Source organism: Seriola aureovittata, chromosome 14 (genome assembly GCF_021018895.1).
Source record: "Seriola aureovittata isolate HTS-2021-v1 ecotype China chromosome 14, ASM2101889v1, whole genome shotgun sequence".
NCBI lineage: Eukaryota > Metazoa > Chordata > Actinopteri > Carangiformes > Carangidae > Seriola > Seriola aureovittata.
In genome coordinates this window covers 5,965,197-5,979,774 of record NC_079377.1, presented here as the reverse complement: position 1 = coordinate 5,979,774, position 14,578 = coordinate 5,965,197, and the positions used below count along the sequence as shown (strand labels likewise).

Genomic DNA, 14,578 nt, shown 5'->3' with positions numbered 1-14,578 from the left:
TCACTGTTTTAAGTGAAGCTATTCAGTCATTAAATGTTACATTGGCTCACAAGACACAATTGCATACGCATAATATTCCCTGTGCCAGTTATAAAAACTGAATCACCACCTCACATTGTAAATTAAAGTTTAAAATATAAGAATCACTGAGGGAAATGAAAGAGAAATGGTTTGACAAATGTTAGTATAGTGCCAAACTAAAGAATTCAAAGGCAATTTTAATATATTGTATATTTAATACTCCTGTGAAAGTATAAATAATTGTAGCTTTACATGTTATGATGATTTGTTAAATACAGGTCATAATTATCTCACTTCAGTAAAAATATTTACGGCCGTATCGTTCGCCACATCATAGAAAATGCATCGATATTTTATCCATTTTCCAGTGTAATCATAGTGTACGTGTAGAACAAAACGCCATTAAGCTATCGCTGGGAAAACTGAGGTATTCCCGAGATAAAAGTCCGTAGTAATGAACGGCATCAAACAAGTCAAAGTGAGACAGAGAAAGGGTAGGCCTTGTCTTGGAGGATTTTTTGCTCCTCTAGCACAGAGAGCGTGATGTCAGCGGTAGCAGTACTGTTGTAATTGACTTGGTGGGGGTGATGGCGTCATTTTATGCCCTGGTGTAGCCTCCTGCTCCAATAGCGAAAGGGAGACGGATCTTTGGCCGACGCGACCGTGGCTCCCTTGGCCGGGATCGAGCACCGCCGAGCCGGACACTTCACCCCGGGAAACATGGAGGCTGTGGCCGAGGAGCTGCGGGCCGGCTCTCGGGTACCTGTCACTATCGATCAAATAGTTAACGATACACTGGTGGTGACGCTGACCTATCGAGAAAGGAGCTACACGGGGATATTACTTGATTGCAACAAAAAGTGAGTCGTATTTCTTTCATTTCCTTTATAAATTTATCTCTGAAATTAATTTGCTAAACTCTGCTAACGGCTAATCTACCTTTGATGCTAACAAGTCAAAGATAGCTGCTTAGCTAGATGTTAGCTAACTGGGCCTCCATACAAAAGACTCATAGGTGACAAGGTAGCTATCTGCTAGCTTGCTGGCTAATGGCAAACTGGTATCATTTTAACCCATAATAAGATGATAAAATATGTTATTTTACTGTGGTGAGAAACTGTATGTCAAGATAGAGGCCCTGTCTACAGAGATTGTGAATGACTTCTTTTGAACAATACCTAATGTCACTGGGTTCATCTCTAGCTTATTGTTAGCCTAATCAAATACAGAACAGCTAAAACGTATTCAGAAAAAAGGGTAGGCCTTGGCTGAACATCATTCTGTAAATCAGTTATATTTTGATATGTATACATGCTGATGGTAGTGCATTGTGTGCTAAAATCTGAAATGATGTTTTAATTCAAATAATCTCAATTACAGTTGCTGTTTAGAGAAATGGCTTGATTACCTTGATTACCAGTCACTTTTAATCTTTAGAAACAATAGAAAATTACAATAAAGATACATGTGGGATTTGATGAATCACAACTGTTATGGTTTTACTGAAAACCTCTTTCTGATGACATCCAGTGACCATGTTAGTCTCTATGTTAGGTAGGAAAAGGTTCTTTCAAGAAAACAATCCTGTTCAAATGAGAAAAACCATATGAGAGTAATTTCACATATCAGTGTCATGTCTTATCTTCCCCTCTTAGTGTGTGTCACATGTATAAGCCTTGTGTTGCTCTTAGTGTTGTACACCTTAAAAGCCAGTGGCTTTAGACTATTTATAGACTAGCAGAATCAGAATCTGACCAGCTTTGCCCCTTAGTATGCTTAGATGGTTTTTCATGTGAGAGCTCATACTGTCCTGAAAATAACCCACCCAAATGGGAAAAGACAGGCCTTGGAATAACTTAAAATAGGTCTATATTTCAGGCCTTGTCACTGACAAAATTTGACTTATTCTTCCTTTTCAGCTCATGGAAATACAGTTCCTGTCATTGTCTCTCACAGGTTTTTTAGGCCTATCATACAGGCAGATCTCCACATCTAGTTACACTGTACACAACATGAAATGGCAACAGTGCAGTGAATCATTGCTGGTCATATGCTGCGTCCTTGTGCTGTGCCTAACTAGCACTGTGTGTTCCTTGTCACAGGCTGAACTGTTTGTGCCGTGTCAATCACGGTGAAGGCTAATATTCAGCTGCTTTAGCGACACTTATAAAAAAAGGTGAGAGGAACAAACCTCACCAAGAGACTATTATTTGAAGGTGGCTGCCAGTTACTTCTCCTGGGGAGGAAAACAGGCTCCCCAAATGTGCACTAATTAATAATCTCACCACACATAAGCCCTGGGTAGACACGGATGCAAAAACAAACTGAAATCTCCTGGCTCCTACCCTACCTCTCTGAATCCCGAGTGATTCATGGGATTGTTTTTTGTTCAGTCAGATGTTGGGGGGGGGGGGGTTCCTGGGCATCCTGTAGTCTCTTTGTCTGCTGTCTCCTGACTAAAGCAGCACAGCCATGTTACTGTTGCCTGCCAGCCACCTCTCAAAGACTCCTTGGCAGTTGGGCCTTCTTTGGACATGTTTGCTGGTCCCAGAGTATGAAAAAAGAACATGTAAAATCACTCACAGACAGTCAGTGATACTATTGCTCCATTTTTGTGGCCTAAGGCAGCAGGATGTCTGGCTGCTTGTACAGCGGACCCCAACCCCCACACGAAAAGAATTTTCAGCATACAGGTGACAGGGAAAGTGGCGTCAGTGTATCCAGTCAAAGTAAAATAAAATGGTAAAATAAGTTTCCCTCCTTGCAGCCTATGGTAGGCCACTTGTAGGAAAGGCTTTGAACAGCTTTGAGTATTCGTTTCTCATTTGGCCTAATTGAAACAGCGAGGTGTTTGATTTGTGCTCTCCCACCGGCCTAGTTATCTAACATGCTGAAATACAAGTACGGCATTATAGTATCATTCGTGTGGAGGAAATTGCTCAACTTAAAAATGTAAGAATTGCTTGTGTTTGTATTGGCATGTATGAACTTCAGTGTAGCACGCTAACAAAGCTGAATGAGACGTACAGTTATTAATTTATTGTTTTGTGTTTTTTTTCTTTTTCATCCTAGGACTGGGCTCTTCTGTCTACCAGATTTCACAGAAAAACCCGGGGACTGCCCGATATCTAAACCAACTTGTGATTTCCCAGAAGTTCTGAGTGAGGAGCCGGTTTCCAATTCTCCCAGCCAGGCTTCACACAAACCAAAGGATGAAAACACTCTCCCTGAAAGCAGCATACCTACTGCACCTCTCCCCTGTCCCATACCCACACCAGTGCCAGCTGGACAGACTCCTTACCCTCCTTATTTTGAAGGAGCCCCCTTCCCTCAGCCCTTATGGGTGCGTCACAGCTACAGCCAATGGGTACCTCAGCCCCCTCCGCGACCAATCAAAAGAAAGAAGAGAAGGACGCGAGAGCCTGGCCGTATGACCATGAGTACTATCCGTCTGCGGCCACGGCAGGTACTATGTGAAAAATGCAAGAACACACTGAACAGTGATGAAGACAGCAAAGATGGCATGAGCAACACCAAGACATCTAGAAAAGAGAATGCACTACAGAGCGACGATGACGGTGATGACAAGGACATCCCCTCTAAGCTGTCGAGAAAAGAGGATGTAGTTGCTACCAAGGACACTAAAAGGCGGGAAAATGGCACCAGCCTTGACAGCAAGCGCCTTAGGAAGGACAAAAGGGGGGAAGCTGATGGAGAGAAGTTCCCCGGAGGTGACGTGATTATCCCCCACAGTCCTGTCATAAAGATCTCCTACAGCACTCCACAGGGCAAGGGGGAGGTCATGAAAATCCCCTCACGCGTCCACGGTTCAGTCAAACCATTTTGCCCCAAACAGCTGGTGCAGAATGGTGTGGCAGAGAATGGCAAGGCGCCCTCTGATCCCACCAAGGAACAACGGCACATTCTAGATGCCACACGGTCTGGCCTCACTGTGTCCATTCCCAAACTCAAACTAACCAGGCCTTTCACAACTGTGGGTCAGGACTTGCCATCTCCAAAGATCCGCTTGAGACCCCCTCAGAGGGAGGGTGAGGAGAGTGTGGTCGAGTATGAGGCAGAACTTGTAGAGGGCACTAGGAGACGAAGCCCCAGGGTTCCTGGGCCCTGCCTCCCCCATTCGGATGACTCAGGGGAAGGCAAGAACTCTCTGGAGTTGTGGTCAGGGAGTTCTGGGGAGGAGGCCGACCGCGGCCACAGCGACCTCACCCTTCTCATCAATTTCCGTAAGCGTAAAGCAGATTCTTCTAGCCTGTCAGTCTGCAGCAGCGACAGTCTAGATGAGTCCAAGTCCTTCAGCTCTGATGGCACCTCACCAGAGCTGTGTGATCTGGCCCCCGGTGAAGATCTCTCTGTGACCTCATCTTCTGTACCTTCACGGGAGGACTGCAAGACAGTGCCGCCACTTACGGTGCGGCTGCACACGCGCAGCATGACAAAGTGTGTAACGGAGGAGGGTCACGCTGTGGCAGTGGGCGACATCGTGTGGGGGAAGATCCATGGCTTCCCTTGGTGGCCAGCACGCGTCCTCAGCATCAGCGGCACCCGCAAACAGGAGACGGCCAGTTGCGAGGCGCAGTGGCCCCAGGCAAAGGTGGCGTGGTTCGGTTCACCCACCACCTCGCAGCTCTCTGTTGCCAAACTATCGCCCTTCAGAGAGCTCTTCAGGTCCCGCTTCAACCGCAAGAAAAAAGGGATGTACCGGAGAGCAATCCTGGAGGCGGCCAAGGCTGTGGGTCACATGAGCCCGGAGATTACATCGCTGCTTTCCCACTGCGACACGTAGGTCAGTTTACAACATTTACACATGGGTGTATCACATCTTTATAGTTTTATATGTGTGTCAGTGTGCTCTCTAAGGACTTAAATAGGGCGGGGCATTAAAACATCATTAATCTCTCATCTACCTAATCAAAATTATGTTGGTATGTTCAATTAATTAATTCCTGCTGACAGGCCGTAGCTAACCTCTTCACTGAACCTGGGTACAACAACAAATCACATCCACCCTACATACAAGCAGCAAATCAGTTTCCGTTGGCATGTGCTTTTGCCGTTTGTGTGGCTTCACTCAAACAGAGGAAGTTTATTCACCAGTGTTCCAACTAGTATTTTAAGTTATGAGATAAAGTCAGAGTGTCCAGGCTAAGTCAGAGGAAACTGCTCAGATGTTGGAAAAACTGCAACAGAGCACCAGGGCAGATGTCGAAAAGCTGGCACAAAAAGTAGATGCACTAGCAGTTTCATCTCCTGACAGATATACAAACCACGCAATATGAACAGTGTATGAACAAGAAAAAAAAAAAGACAGCAGGCTATTACACAAGCGTTTGCAAAGCTCCATGTGTGTTTATTTTCACGAACACAAGCAAGAAAAGAATTAACAGTAATACATCTCTTTGCGTTTATCATTGTACAGTACACAAAAGGTTCTGTGGCAAACTGACAGAGAGAAGACAGAGAGCAGGTAGGATGTTCATTGACCCTAATAAAGGAATCTTTCTGAATCTTTTTAGGCTCCATGATCAAATTTTAAAAGTAACTTATAAACAACTAAGACACAAAAGTTTTAGTAGCAGAATAATTGATGGTCAGTCTGCAGCTGCAGCCTGGGAATATGATGAAGATCTCCCTGAATTCATCCCAAATGAAAGTTTTGTGCCAAATATGCTCAGTACATAAAGTGTAAAAGGATAAATTTATAGCAGGAGAACATACGAAATGTTGATTAAATATTTATCTGACACTTTGAAATAACAGCTGGAGCATCCAGACTTTTACACCTTATTTTTCATGAGCTACATGATCCAAATATGGAAGTCTTGGTTCAAAACCATGAAGCTGATCAGCTTCAATTGTTGATATGATATGAATGAAAGTAAAAGGGGAGATTCTGATTCCTGAAACTGTGACACAGTGTTTTTACAACAGAGGAGTTATCACTCTGTTGGAGTGATTTGAACTACAAAAGGTATGACAAGAGAAAGATTGTACAGTGGTGAATGCAGTTTCTTCCCTCACAAATGATCTTTCACCGAGTGCAGACGCTGGTTCGCAGAGAACACACAAACCCGATAACAAGCCAAAATTCAACTAGGTTGTTATCAAGTTACTCGCAGAATTAGCATTAATTAGCGACAGATGATATGACCCGCTGCCATCGCCGTTTGTCATTCTAAAAAAGGCCAGGGTCAGTACCAGCTATAAATGAGACGCTGCTCCCTGAAAGAGTTATACACTGCTCTCTTTTCATGAGAGCAAGCAGAGAGAGAGAGAGATGTTTAATTCTGATAAGGGAGTTATAACAAATATTTATTTTGCCAACTCAAGTGTCACAAGTCTCATATGCCTGTGATGTAGAGCCCTGATTTGCCAATATCACTACATACCCTAAAATATCCTGCAGATTGAATTAGCAGCTATAAAGGTGTTATTCAAATCAACTTATATCATTCACTTTGGTAGATGCAAAGAGTCAGTCATATTTTTATTAGTACATAAAATTAGTCAGGCAGAGAATCTTGTGCACAAGTGTATTTGTACAGGTATCATTATCGCTGTTGAGTAAAAGTGACTATCAAGTTGTGAAATACATTAAATTCCTCCATCAAATTAGATGATGTTATGTTAAACGCTAGGGGAATGTGAGCTGAGCAGCAACCTGCTTATTTAACAAACACTTTACCTTCTTCCATGCCGCCCGAGGGAGTTCTGCTGCGTTCATGTCATGGAACAGTTGATGTGTTGAAAGGGGGCAAAATAAACATTAATACCAGCTGTAATGAAGGCACTGGCTGTGCTGCTGCTTAGCTTGTTAAAACCGCTCATTTCCGAAAGTGAGCCCCGACAAATACAGCAGAGAGAACTGCTTTAGCACAATGAGAGGAATGCTGATGTCTCCGTACAGGGCTGACTGAATGGTTTCATGAAAAGTTAGTGATATGTAGCTTTGTGCTATTTTCTCTTGTCTCTCTGAAATATTTTTGATTTAAAGTGTTCACAGCTAAGTAATGGAGGAGCTTGTGGAGACGATGTGTATAGTGGATGTTTCTGTTGTGTCCCTCAAGTGAACACTTTGAACACACTTGGCTGGAAACCATCGCTAATGGCCTTCATGGTCTCCTGATCTCAACCCTCCTGAGCACCTTTGGGAGATTTTGGAATAATGTGTTACACAGCGCTCTCCACCACCATCATCGAACACCAAATGAGGGAATGAATGTTGTTCATCCCTCCACTAGAGTTTGCAATGAAGCTGTGTTGGAGGCTCAAAGTGGAACAACACCTTACTAAGACACTTAATGTTGGTTTTTCCATTCATTTGTCAGCCATCTTGATGCTATACATTTAAAGCAGGTCATGTCACGCTATGGCTTTGCCAAGCTCCCCCCCTCCCTTGGTTTCCGAGTTCATTGACCCTGTGTAGCCAGGCAGCAGGCCCTCAACACACACTCAAAGGTTAAATATTGTCTTTGAGTGATATGAGGGCCAGACAGGCAGCTCTCAACCCTTCTGTTGACTCTGTTAGGGGCTCAGTAGCCAAGAAGAGGGTGGTTGTAGTTGAGAATAAACACAGCAAGGGGTTAAGACGAGTCTATATTTGGTACTTTTTCCAGCGCTCATAAAGGAAGCGTTTTTCTTGCTCTGTCAGCCACACAGAGGTTATAGTCAGCTGGAAAGTAGCTGACATTCACTTCCTGGTGCTCCATAATCTGCAGATGACAAACCTGACATGTTGAGAATCACATCTCTCTATATGTTGAGCCTTGTACACAGTAAACAGAATTCCCTGCAGCAGATATACGACTTGCCTTGTTTGCTCATTGTCTTTACTTTGTGACTTTGTTCTCACACTTCTTCTTCTTCTTCTTCTGCTTCTGCTTCTTTCTCTCTTGTGTAGAGGCTGAGGACTGAAGAGAGGTCTCCGAGGTTTTTCTGAATTCTCAGACTCTGTCATCAAGACCCAGGAGGGAATACGTGCGGTTGCCACGGCTACTATTTATATGCCGTTTTTTTTTTTTTTCCTTTTTCTTTTCTTTTTCACAAGGCTGGTGGAAAATGGCCGCCAAGGTGGAGTGTTATTGAGACTGGATAAGGGAGCAAAAAAAGGCCAAGCATCTCATGGTGTCCCATGAACTTAAACTATTCCTCTTCTTTTTTTTCTTTTGTTTTTTTTTGTTTTTTTTTTTTTTTTTAGATTTAATCATTTCAATAGAGCTGAATAACGACACTACAAGGACCCGAATGTATTTATTATCTGTAATGGTTTATTATGATCCATCAATTACACCTTTCTACTACAGTCTCCCAAAACCTACCAGTCTGCTGCTGTCATCATCACGGTCCTCGCCGCCGATGTGTTCACTACGAGGTCCAACTCGTCCAGCCAGAGGAAGCCAGTGGCGTCTTCAAATACCCTCCCCTCAACCACGAGACATTTTTACCATGATTTGAAAAGTCTTACCTTGAATCCTCTGACTTCTCAAAATGTGAATGGCTCCATCCAGAGACAGTAGTGACTGTTCCAGCTCTTCTAGCGATCACAGTGTTCCATCCTCGTAGCCTTTTGAGACATTAGTTGGGTTTGTGGATGTATTTATACTGAACTCTTATTCCTCTCCAGAATCATGTTGTGTCTCTTTTCCATTTCATTTTTTTAACTTTAGGAGTGTCACATCGGCGTACTTACCCCTCCCAACTCTTTCCTGAGAACCATTTTCACTTCACTTTAATTATTTAAAGCGTCATGTTTAAGAAAAAAGCACTTTATCTGTACCTTGGTGGCCTGCTGTAAGCTCACTGTCTGAAACACTATTGCGAGATACAGCCCTGATAGGCAGCAGGGGAGTTCAGAATTCTTTGTGGTTGACTATCCATGGCCTTGGAGATACAAGAGATACAAAAAAAATCTTTTTTTTTTCCTTTTTTTTTTTTTTTTCAAATCTTATTTTATTTTATTGTACGATTTTTGGGGACACCAGACACAGATGGTTGTGTACACTGTATTCTCGCATTCGTCTTGGGTGTGTTCCTCTCTCAGCTTATTTACTACACACACACACACTACAAAAATCTGTGTTTTAACATTTCCACTGGAGAAACATGGGTGAAAAATGTGTCAAAGCCCCCTATGCATTATCAGTTAAAGCTTTATGAGTGACTTTGGGAGAAAAAAAAAAAAAACATGCTGTAAGAATACTGTGAATTCAACTGCTGAGTGTGCTGAAGAAAAGCTCTCTACTAGTTGGAGCCTGCAGTTATATTGAGTCATCCGGCAAAAGCACACTGCAACGCTGACCTTTAGTGACCTTTGTGTTGAAAGCAGCACTGTTGGAATAGGGGGAGGGAGGCAGCAAAGGCAAGAGACCACGGCTGTCAAGAGCAGCCCGGTCTGAATTTAAAAAAAAAAAAAAAAAAAACTTAACCGAAGATTGCACACAGTCACGCTCAGCCAACCAGCCCGTCTCCTTTCTGCCTGTCTGGGAACTTTTTGTTCAGATTGAGGCTGAAAAACGGGGCTCTCACTGATTGTCAATGCGAGAAGTGTGTTTACTACAGGAGCGGGAGATAATGCACTCCTCCCATTTTTGATAATCTGTGGTTTGACCATTTGCTATCAAGCCCAGCTAGTTTCCAGGCAGCCTTACACACCGAGGAGTGGGAGAATCTACATCTATGTATGCCTGAGAGGGGAAACAGTCGTCAGGATTTTCCCCATGTATGAGCAACATGGCTATCTACTGTTGCCCACGTTGGTCAATGTTATTGGCTACTTTTTTTTGTTTTCTTTTTTTACATGTACTGTACATAAAATAAAATATACAAGCAATACCTGTGCTGTCGTGAGTCAGCCTTTGATATTCCTTTTTTATTTTAAAGGGGCCACTTCACCAAATTTACACATGAAGTTCAGTTTACTTATGAGGAACACTACTCCGCCTGTGAAAAGTTGTATTATGTCTGTGGCTTTGCAGGTTTCCACATAAAAAAAAAAATTACCCTGTTATGTCATCAGGATTTCAGCTTGTGACCTCAAACTGTTGGTGTGGAGTATGTGGATATGCATTATGGGAAATGCAAAATCAAGCGTTTTCGGACCTTGCTAGTTTTACGTCACAGTATCTCGGCCTCTGCTGATTCATTTTTGACCTTTCTTTTAATGTGTTGCTCACAAGTCCCCCAGCTTTCTGGAAATATATGAAAATGCAGATTTTTTTTTTATTTATTTATTTATTTATTTTTTATGTTATCATAATAGTGAATTTATTACTAGATGCCTCACAACCAGCTCCCATTTACTGCTACTCTGCTAATTAGCATTAGCCATATATTTTTGTTTGCATATTTACAAGAATAGTTTGATACTTTGGGAAATATGTTTTTTCTGCTTTTTGCTTTGTTGCAGAAAGGTAGATGAGAAGGTTGATACTCCACTCCTGTGTGCGTGTCTGCTCGATACACAGCTAGAGCCAGCAACTGCTTAGCTTAGTTTAGCTTAGCTTAGCAGGAAAACAAGCTTGTCCAACTCACTGTTTTACTCCTTTAAGTTTTGTGCTGTGTAAACAAACTAGGCACGTTGTGTTAATCAGTGACCTTTAGAGGTGCCAGTACCTGGATTTTGTTACCTGCGGACAGAGCCAAGCTTGCTGTGTCCTCTTTTCCAGTCTTTATGCTACCGTACCTTTACTAGACAGATTTGAGAGTGGTATCAATGTTCTCATCTTAACCAGGCAAGAAAACAAAACAGTCAAACTATTGCTTTCATCTTTCCAAGCCAACAGCCTCGACTTGTGAGTACACATTGCCTTTGGGTCTGTTTCAGGTTGTAACTCAGGCACTTGCTCTGGGATTTCTCAGTTGCATTTGCTTAGGTTTACTAACAACTTTAGACGGAGGGTTTTTGAACTGCTAAAATGCTGCTGCTGCAGCTGCTGTTTCTGTTCTCACTCAACATAGGAACCGTTTAAAAGCTGGAGGCCTGTATTAGCCCTATGTCCCCCCACAGTGACTGGTCACCTGTGAGTGGAAATTAGAGCTTAATCTAACCAGGTTAGTGGCACTCTAAATGCTGACCCAAAAAAAATCCATTATGTTCCTCACTGTATGAGAGACTCTCTCTCTCTCTATCTCTCCTTCTATCTTCCTCCCCCATCCTCCATGCTCTTCCTCAGCTGTGGCCATGCCATGCGTGTTAATTTGTAGCCTCCGTGTCATAAATAGGAGTGGTTAAGCATGTCTGTTGCATAACTAGCATGCAGCTCAGAGGATAGGCCGGTCAAGGTGAGATGACCCTCGTGTGGCTATCTCCTGATCAGATCATTTTACTATAGAGGCTCAGCTGCAGCTCTCCCTTCCCCCCACGCCTGCTCCTGTTTCATACCTCTGACCTGACTGTGTCTGCTGCCAGACATTTCATAACCCCACTCCACTCTGTTTCACTTGGACCAAAGCTTTCCCCAAAGCAAATGAACTGATTGAACAGGGATAGGTCAAAAAACAGATAGAAATAGAGCAGTTTAGGTGATTATTTGCATTGCAGCTTTTCAATGGGGCAGTTTCTCAGTTCTGAAAGGTGGCTAAATCTCCGTTTCAAAAGTTGAATCTTTACCCTGTTGCCCAATATGGCTCATGCCTCTATTTTCTGGTAAAGGAAGCATCACTAACCTGCCTTTGATCAGGCTCTGTTGACTTCGTCCCTCATAGACACATCCTTGAAAAATCAGGATAAGAAGATTGAGGCTGCACCAAATATGAACCTACGACCAGGAGACGTTAGCTTAGCCTAGCATGACTTAGATACATGACTGGGTTTTAAAAATGATAGTTGACAGGGTTTTTCAAGGCCTAAATGAACTGCTCACGCTTAAGATTCTCAAAATTGAAATTACCAGTGAGGTTGTGCCATGGACAGTTATTAATAATGATGACAGGAAAATTTAATACTTAATCTGCTTTTAACAACAGTAAATGCTTTGAGTATCATAACACTGTATATCTGCTGAGGGCTGGCAGGGTTATTGATTAACTATAAATCCTGTAGTGAATACTTTCCACATTTCAAGGTGAAAATCAGTGAGGTTGCCCCTCAAAGGATCGTCCTTTTAAATCACCTTCAAAAGGATGATCTATTACTTTCTGCTTTGCCCTTTTAAGGTCTGCTGCCATAGTTAGAAGCTGTTCCACTGCTGGTCTGTCTTGCTTCCTGGATGTCACAAGCTTCCATTGTTTTACCAAAAATAATTAAATGATTAAAAACCTTTCATTTCTGTGCTTAGCAACATGAAAGGAAAGGGAAGGTCTCACACAAGTGCTGTGATACTGTGCTATGTAAGACCTGAAGCCCAGTTGAGTCACAACTTGTCTGTGGTTTTAGAAAGCACTAAGATTCATTCATATTATTGTCTGGTTTCACATTTACACATTCACATATAAAAGGTCAGTGTGAGCCCAGTGGCAATACAACCCTGATTTACAGTTTAGATAAACCCATCTGCTTCTGCCTTGGTATTTATTACAGCTGCAGCGTCTGTGTTGGTTTTTCTAGTTTGTGTTAAGTCTGTTCTTCCCACAGGCAAGTCCTCGCCATCTGAGGCTGTGTTTGGCTCCATGGCTGTTGCTTAGTGTCAATCCGCCACACTGTGCAGGTGAGGCTGGAGGGGTGGGGGGTTGACGCATGCATGCAAGCAGGCAGGAAGGCAGGCACGCCCAATTTTCTGAATCTAGCTGTGGAGCCACACGCAAATAAACACATTCATGCACACAAAGCGAGAAACAAAGAAACTGTGTTTATTACTGGGAGATCTGCAGGCAAAGCAACAGTGACCACTGTGGAGAGATTTGTGATGCTGGGGGCAGTTTTTTATTGAAGTGGAGCCAACATCAGCTTCAAGGAGAAAACGTCTGCTCCAATTTATTCACCATGGGCATTTTGGCATGTATATTCAAATATGATCTGAGATCTTAAGATAAAATCCTATCTGTTAGTATTTAGATATTCATGAATGCACATGAATACAAACTCTTTATCCAGCACATTCTTAATCCAAATAGGAGCAAGTAGCTGCAGTGGCCCTGGGAGCTCAGTGCACTACAACAAAAGAAATCATGAATGAATTTGCAGCACATTTCTCTATTTGGTTGTGTTGTCTGTGTTTGCAGCACATTTCTTTATGCTGCATGTGTTGTCAGATTTGTCAGTGTGTGTTTCATTTCTTTACACTTTTTTTTCTAAATGATGTGCATGTGTTGTCAAATTGGTGAAGATGTTTTCTTCATTTGCATGTGTTTTGACTTTTTTGTCTGTCTTTTCTTAAAGGTCCCATATAGTCTAAAGGTACATGTCCATGTCTTCTTTGATTATAAAGCAGGTCTTGGTTCTATATTAATACTGTTAAAGTATCAAAGTGCTCAGTCCATAGGGAAATGTACACAGCCTGTATTCAGAAACTGAGCCTTAAAATAAGTTGTCAGGACTTCTGTAACTTTGTGATGTCACAACTACACAATCACTGCTCTCAGCTATGGGCCCAGCAATTTTGTTGTTGTTGTTTTAACTTTATTAATAACACAACACCTAGCAGTCATTCCAGCACTGAGCTAGCATTCTACAAGACATAGCTTGTGAAGACACCAATATATCATTGCATGGCCTTCCCAAAGATATCAATATTAGAGACCAGTGGCTTAAGTTTGTATTTTTTGAAAGACAAGAGCGTGACTGTTTGACTGGCTAGTATTAGCACTGAATGACCATGGCCATTTGCATTCAATGGTAAGTTTTACCAACCTTCAGTAGGGCTGGGAATTGCCACTGATTTCCCAAATCGATTCGATTCCAATTCACAAGGTCCTTATTCCATTTGTTTGAATACCGATTCAATGGATTCATAAATTGTTCTCTGTTCAGCTCTAACCTGGTGTATCATTACAATTATACATTCTGAATCGACCCCAAAGCGGTTACATTAATGCGTTTTTAGCATTTAGTAGTTTCAGAGAAGAGAAAAATGTAAAATATGGGACCTTTAAGTTACAGTGTGTTTTCCCCTTGTGGAAACAGACTCATTGCATTTGGATTTGAAAATCTACAGTTCATGGTTGAGCATGTAACAACCAGTTCCGCAACCAAGCAGGAGGGAACAACTGTCCAACTATTGATATGAAAACACACCCATACACATGAACATGCTTTCACAACAAACACACTCTGCCTCTCAGTTAATCCTTGTATTTCTTGGACTTGACATGGAGCTGCCATCCATCCACATGTGCTGTCTTTCCCCTGTGGCCTCTTCGAAACCCAGTCTCAGTCTTAGACCCTGATTTCCTCCTGTAGATAGATGTGAACACATACTCACACATGGAGGGTCTGTAGTTGCATCACTCCTTCCCCTACCATGCACCTCTGAGTTCCCATTCACATCATGTGGAGTGGTGCAGTGGTCCTTCATGGATCAGTGCAGCGTAAATCTGGGACACAAAAAAAAGGGAGGCACATGGCAGTGGGATTCTGTGTGCAATTACTGCTAATGATATGCCT

General features: G+C 42.5%; 1 protein-coding gene across 2 annotated transcripts; it reads left to right on the top strand.

The window, feature by feature from the left end:
- Window positions 1–350: 350 nt before the first annotated feature.
- pwwp2b (PWWP domain containing 2B) lies at window positions 351–9,870 on the top strand. Of its 2 annotated transcripts, none has more exons than XM_056396229.1 (3): window positions 351–881; window positions 3,094–4,821; window positions 7,940–9,870. In XM_056396229.1, the coding sequence occupies exons 1-3, from the start codon at window positions 742–744 to the stop codon at window positions 7,944–7,946; spliced, it is 1,875 nt and encodes a 624-aa protein (XP_056252204.1). In that variant the 5' UTR covers window positions 351–741; the 3' UTR covers window positions 7,947–9,870. The 2 variants fall into 2 exon arrangements, with proteins under 2 accessions (XP_056252204.1, XP_056252205.1); XM_056396230.1 differs by having other exon boundaries at window positions 352–881; window positions 3,094–4,825.
- Window positions 9,871–14,578: the final 4,708 nt, after the last annotated feature.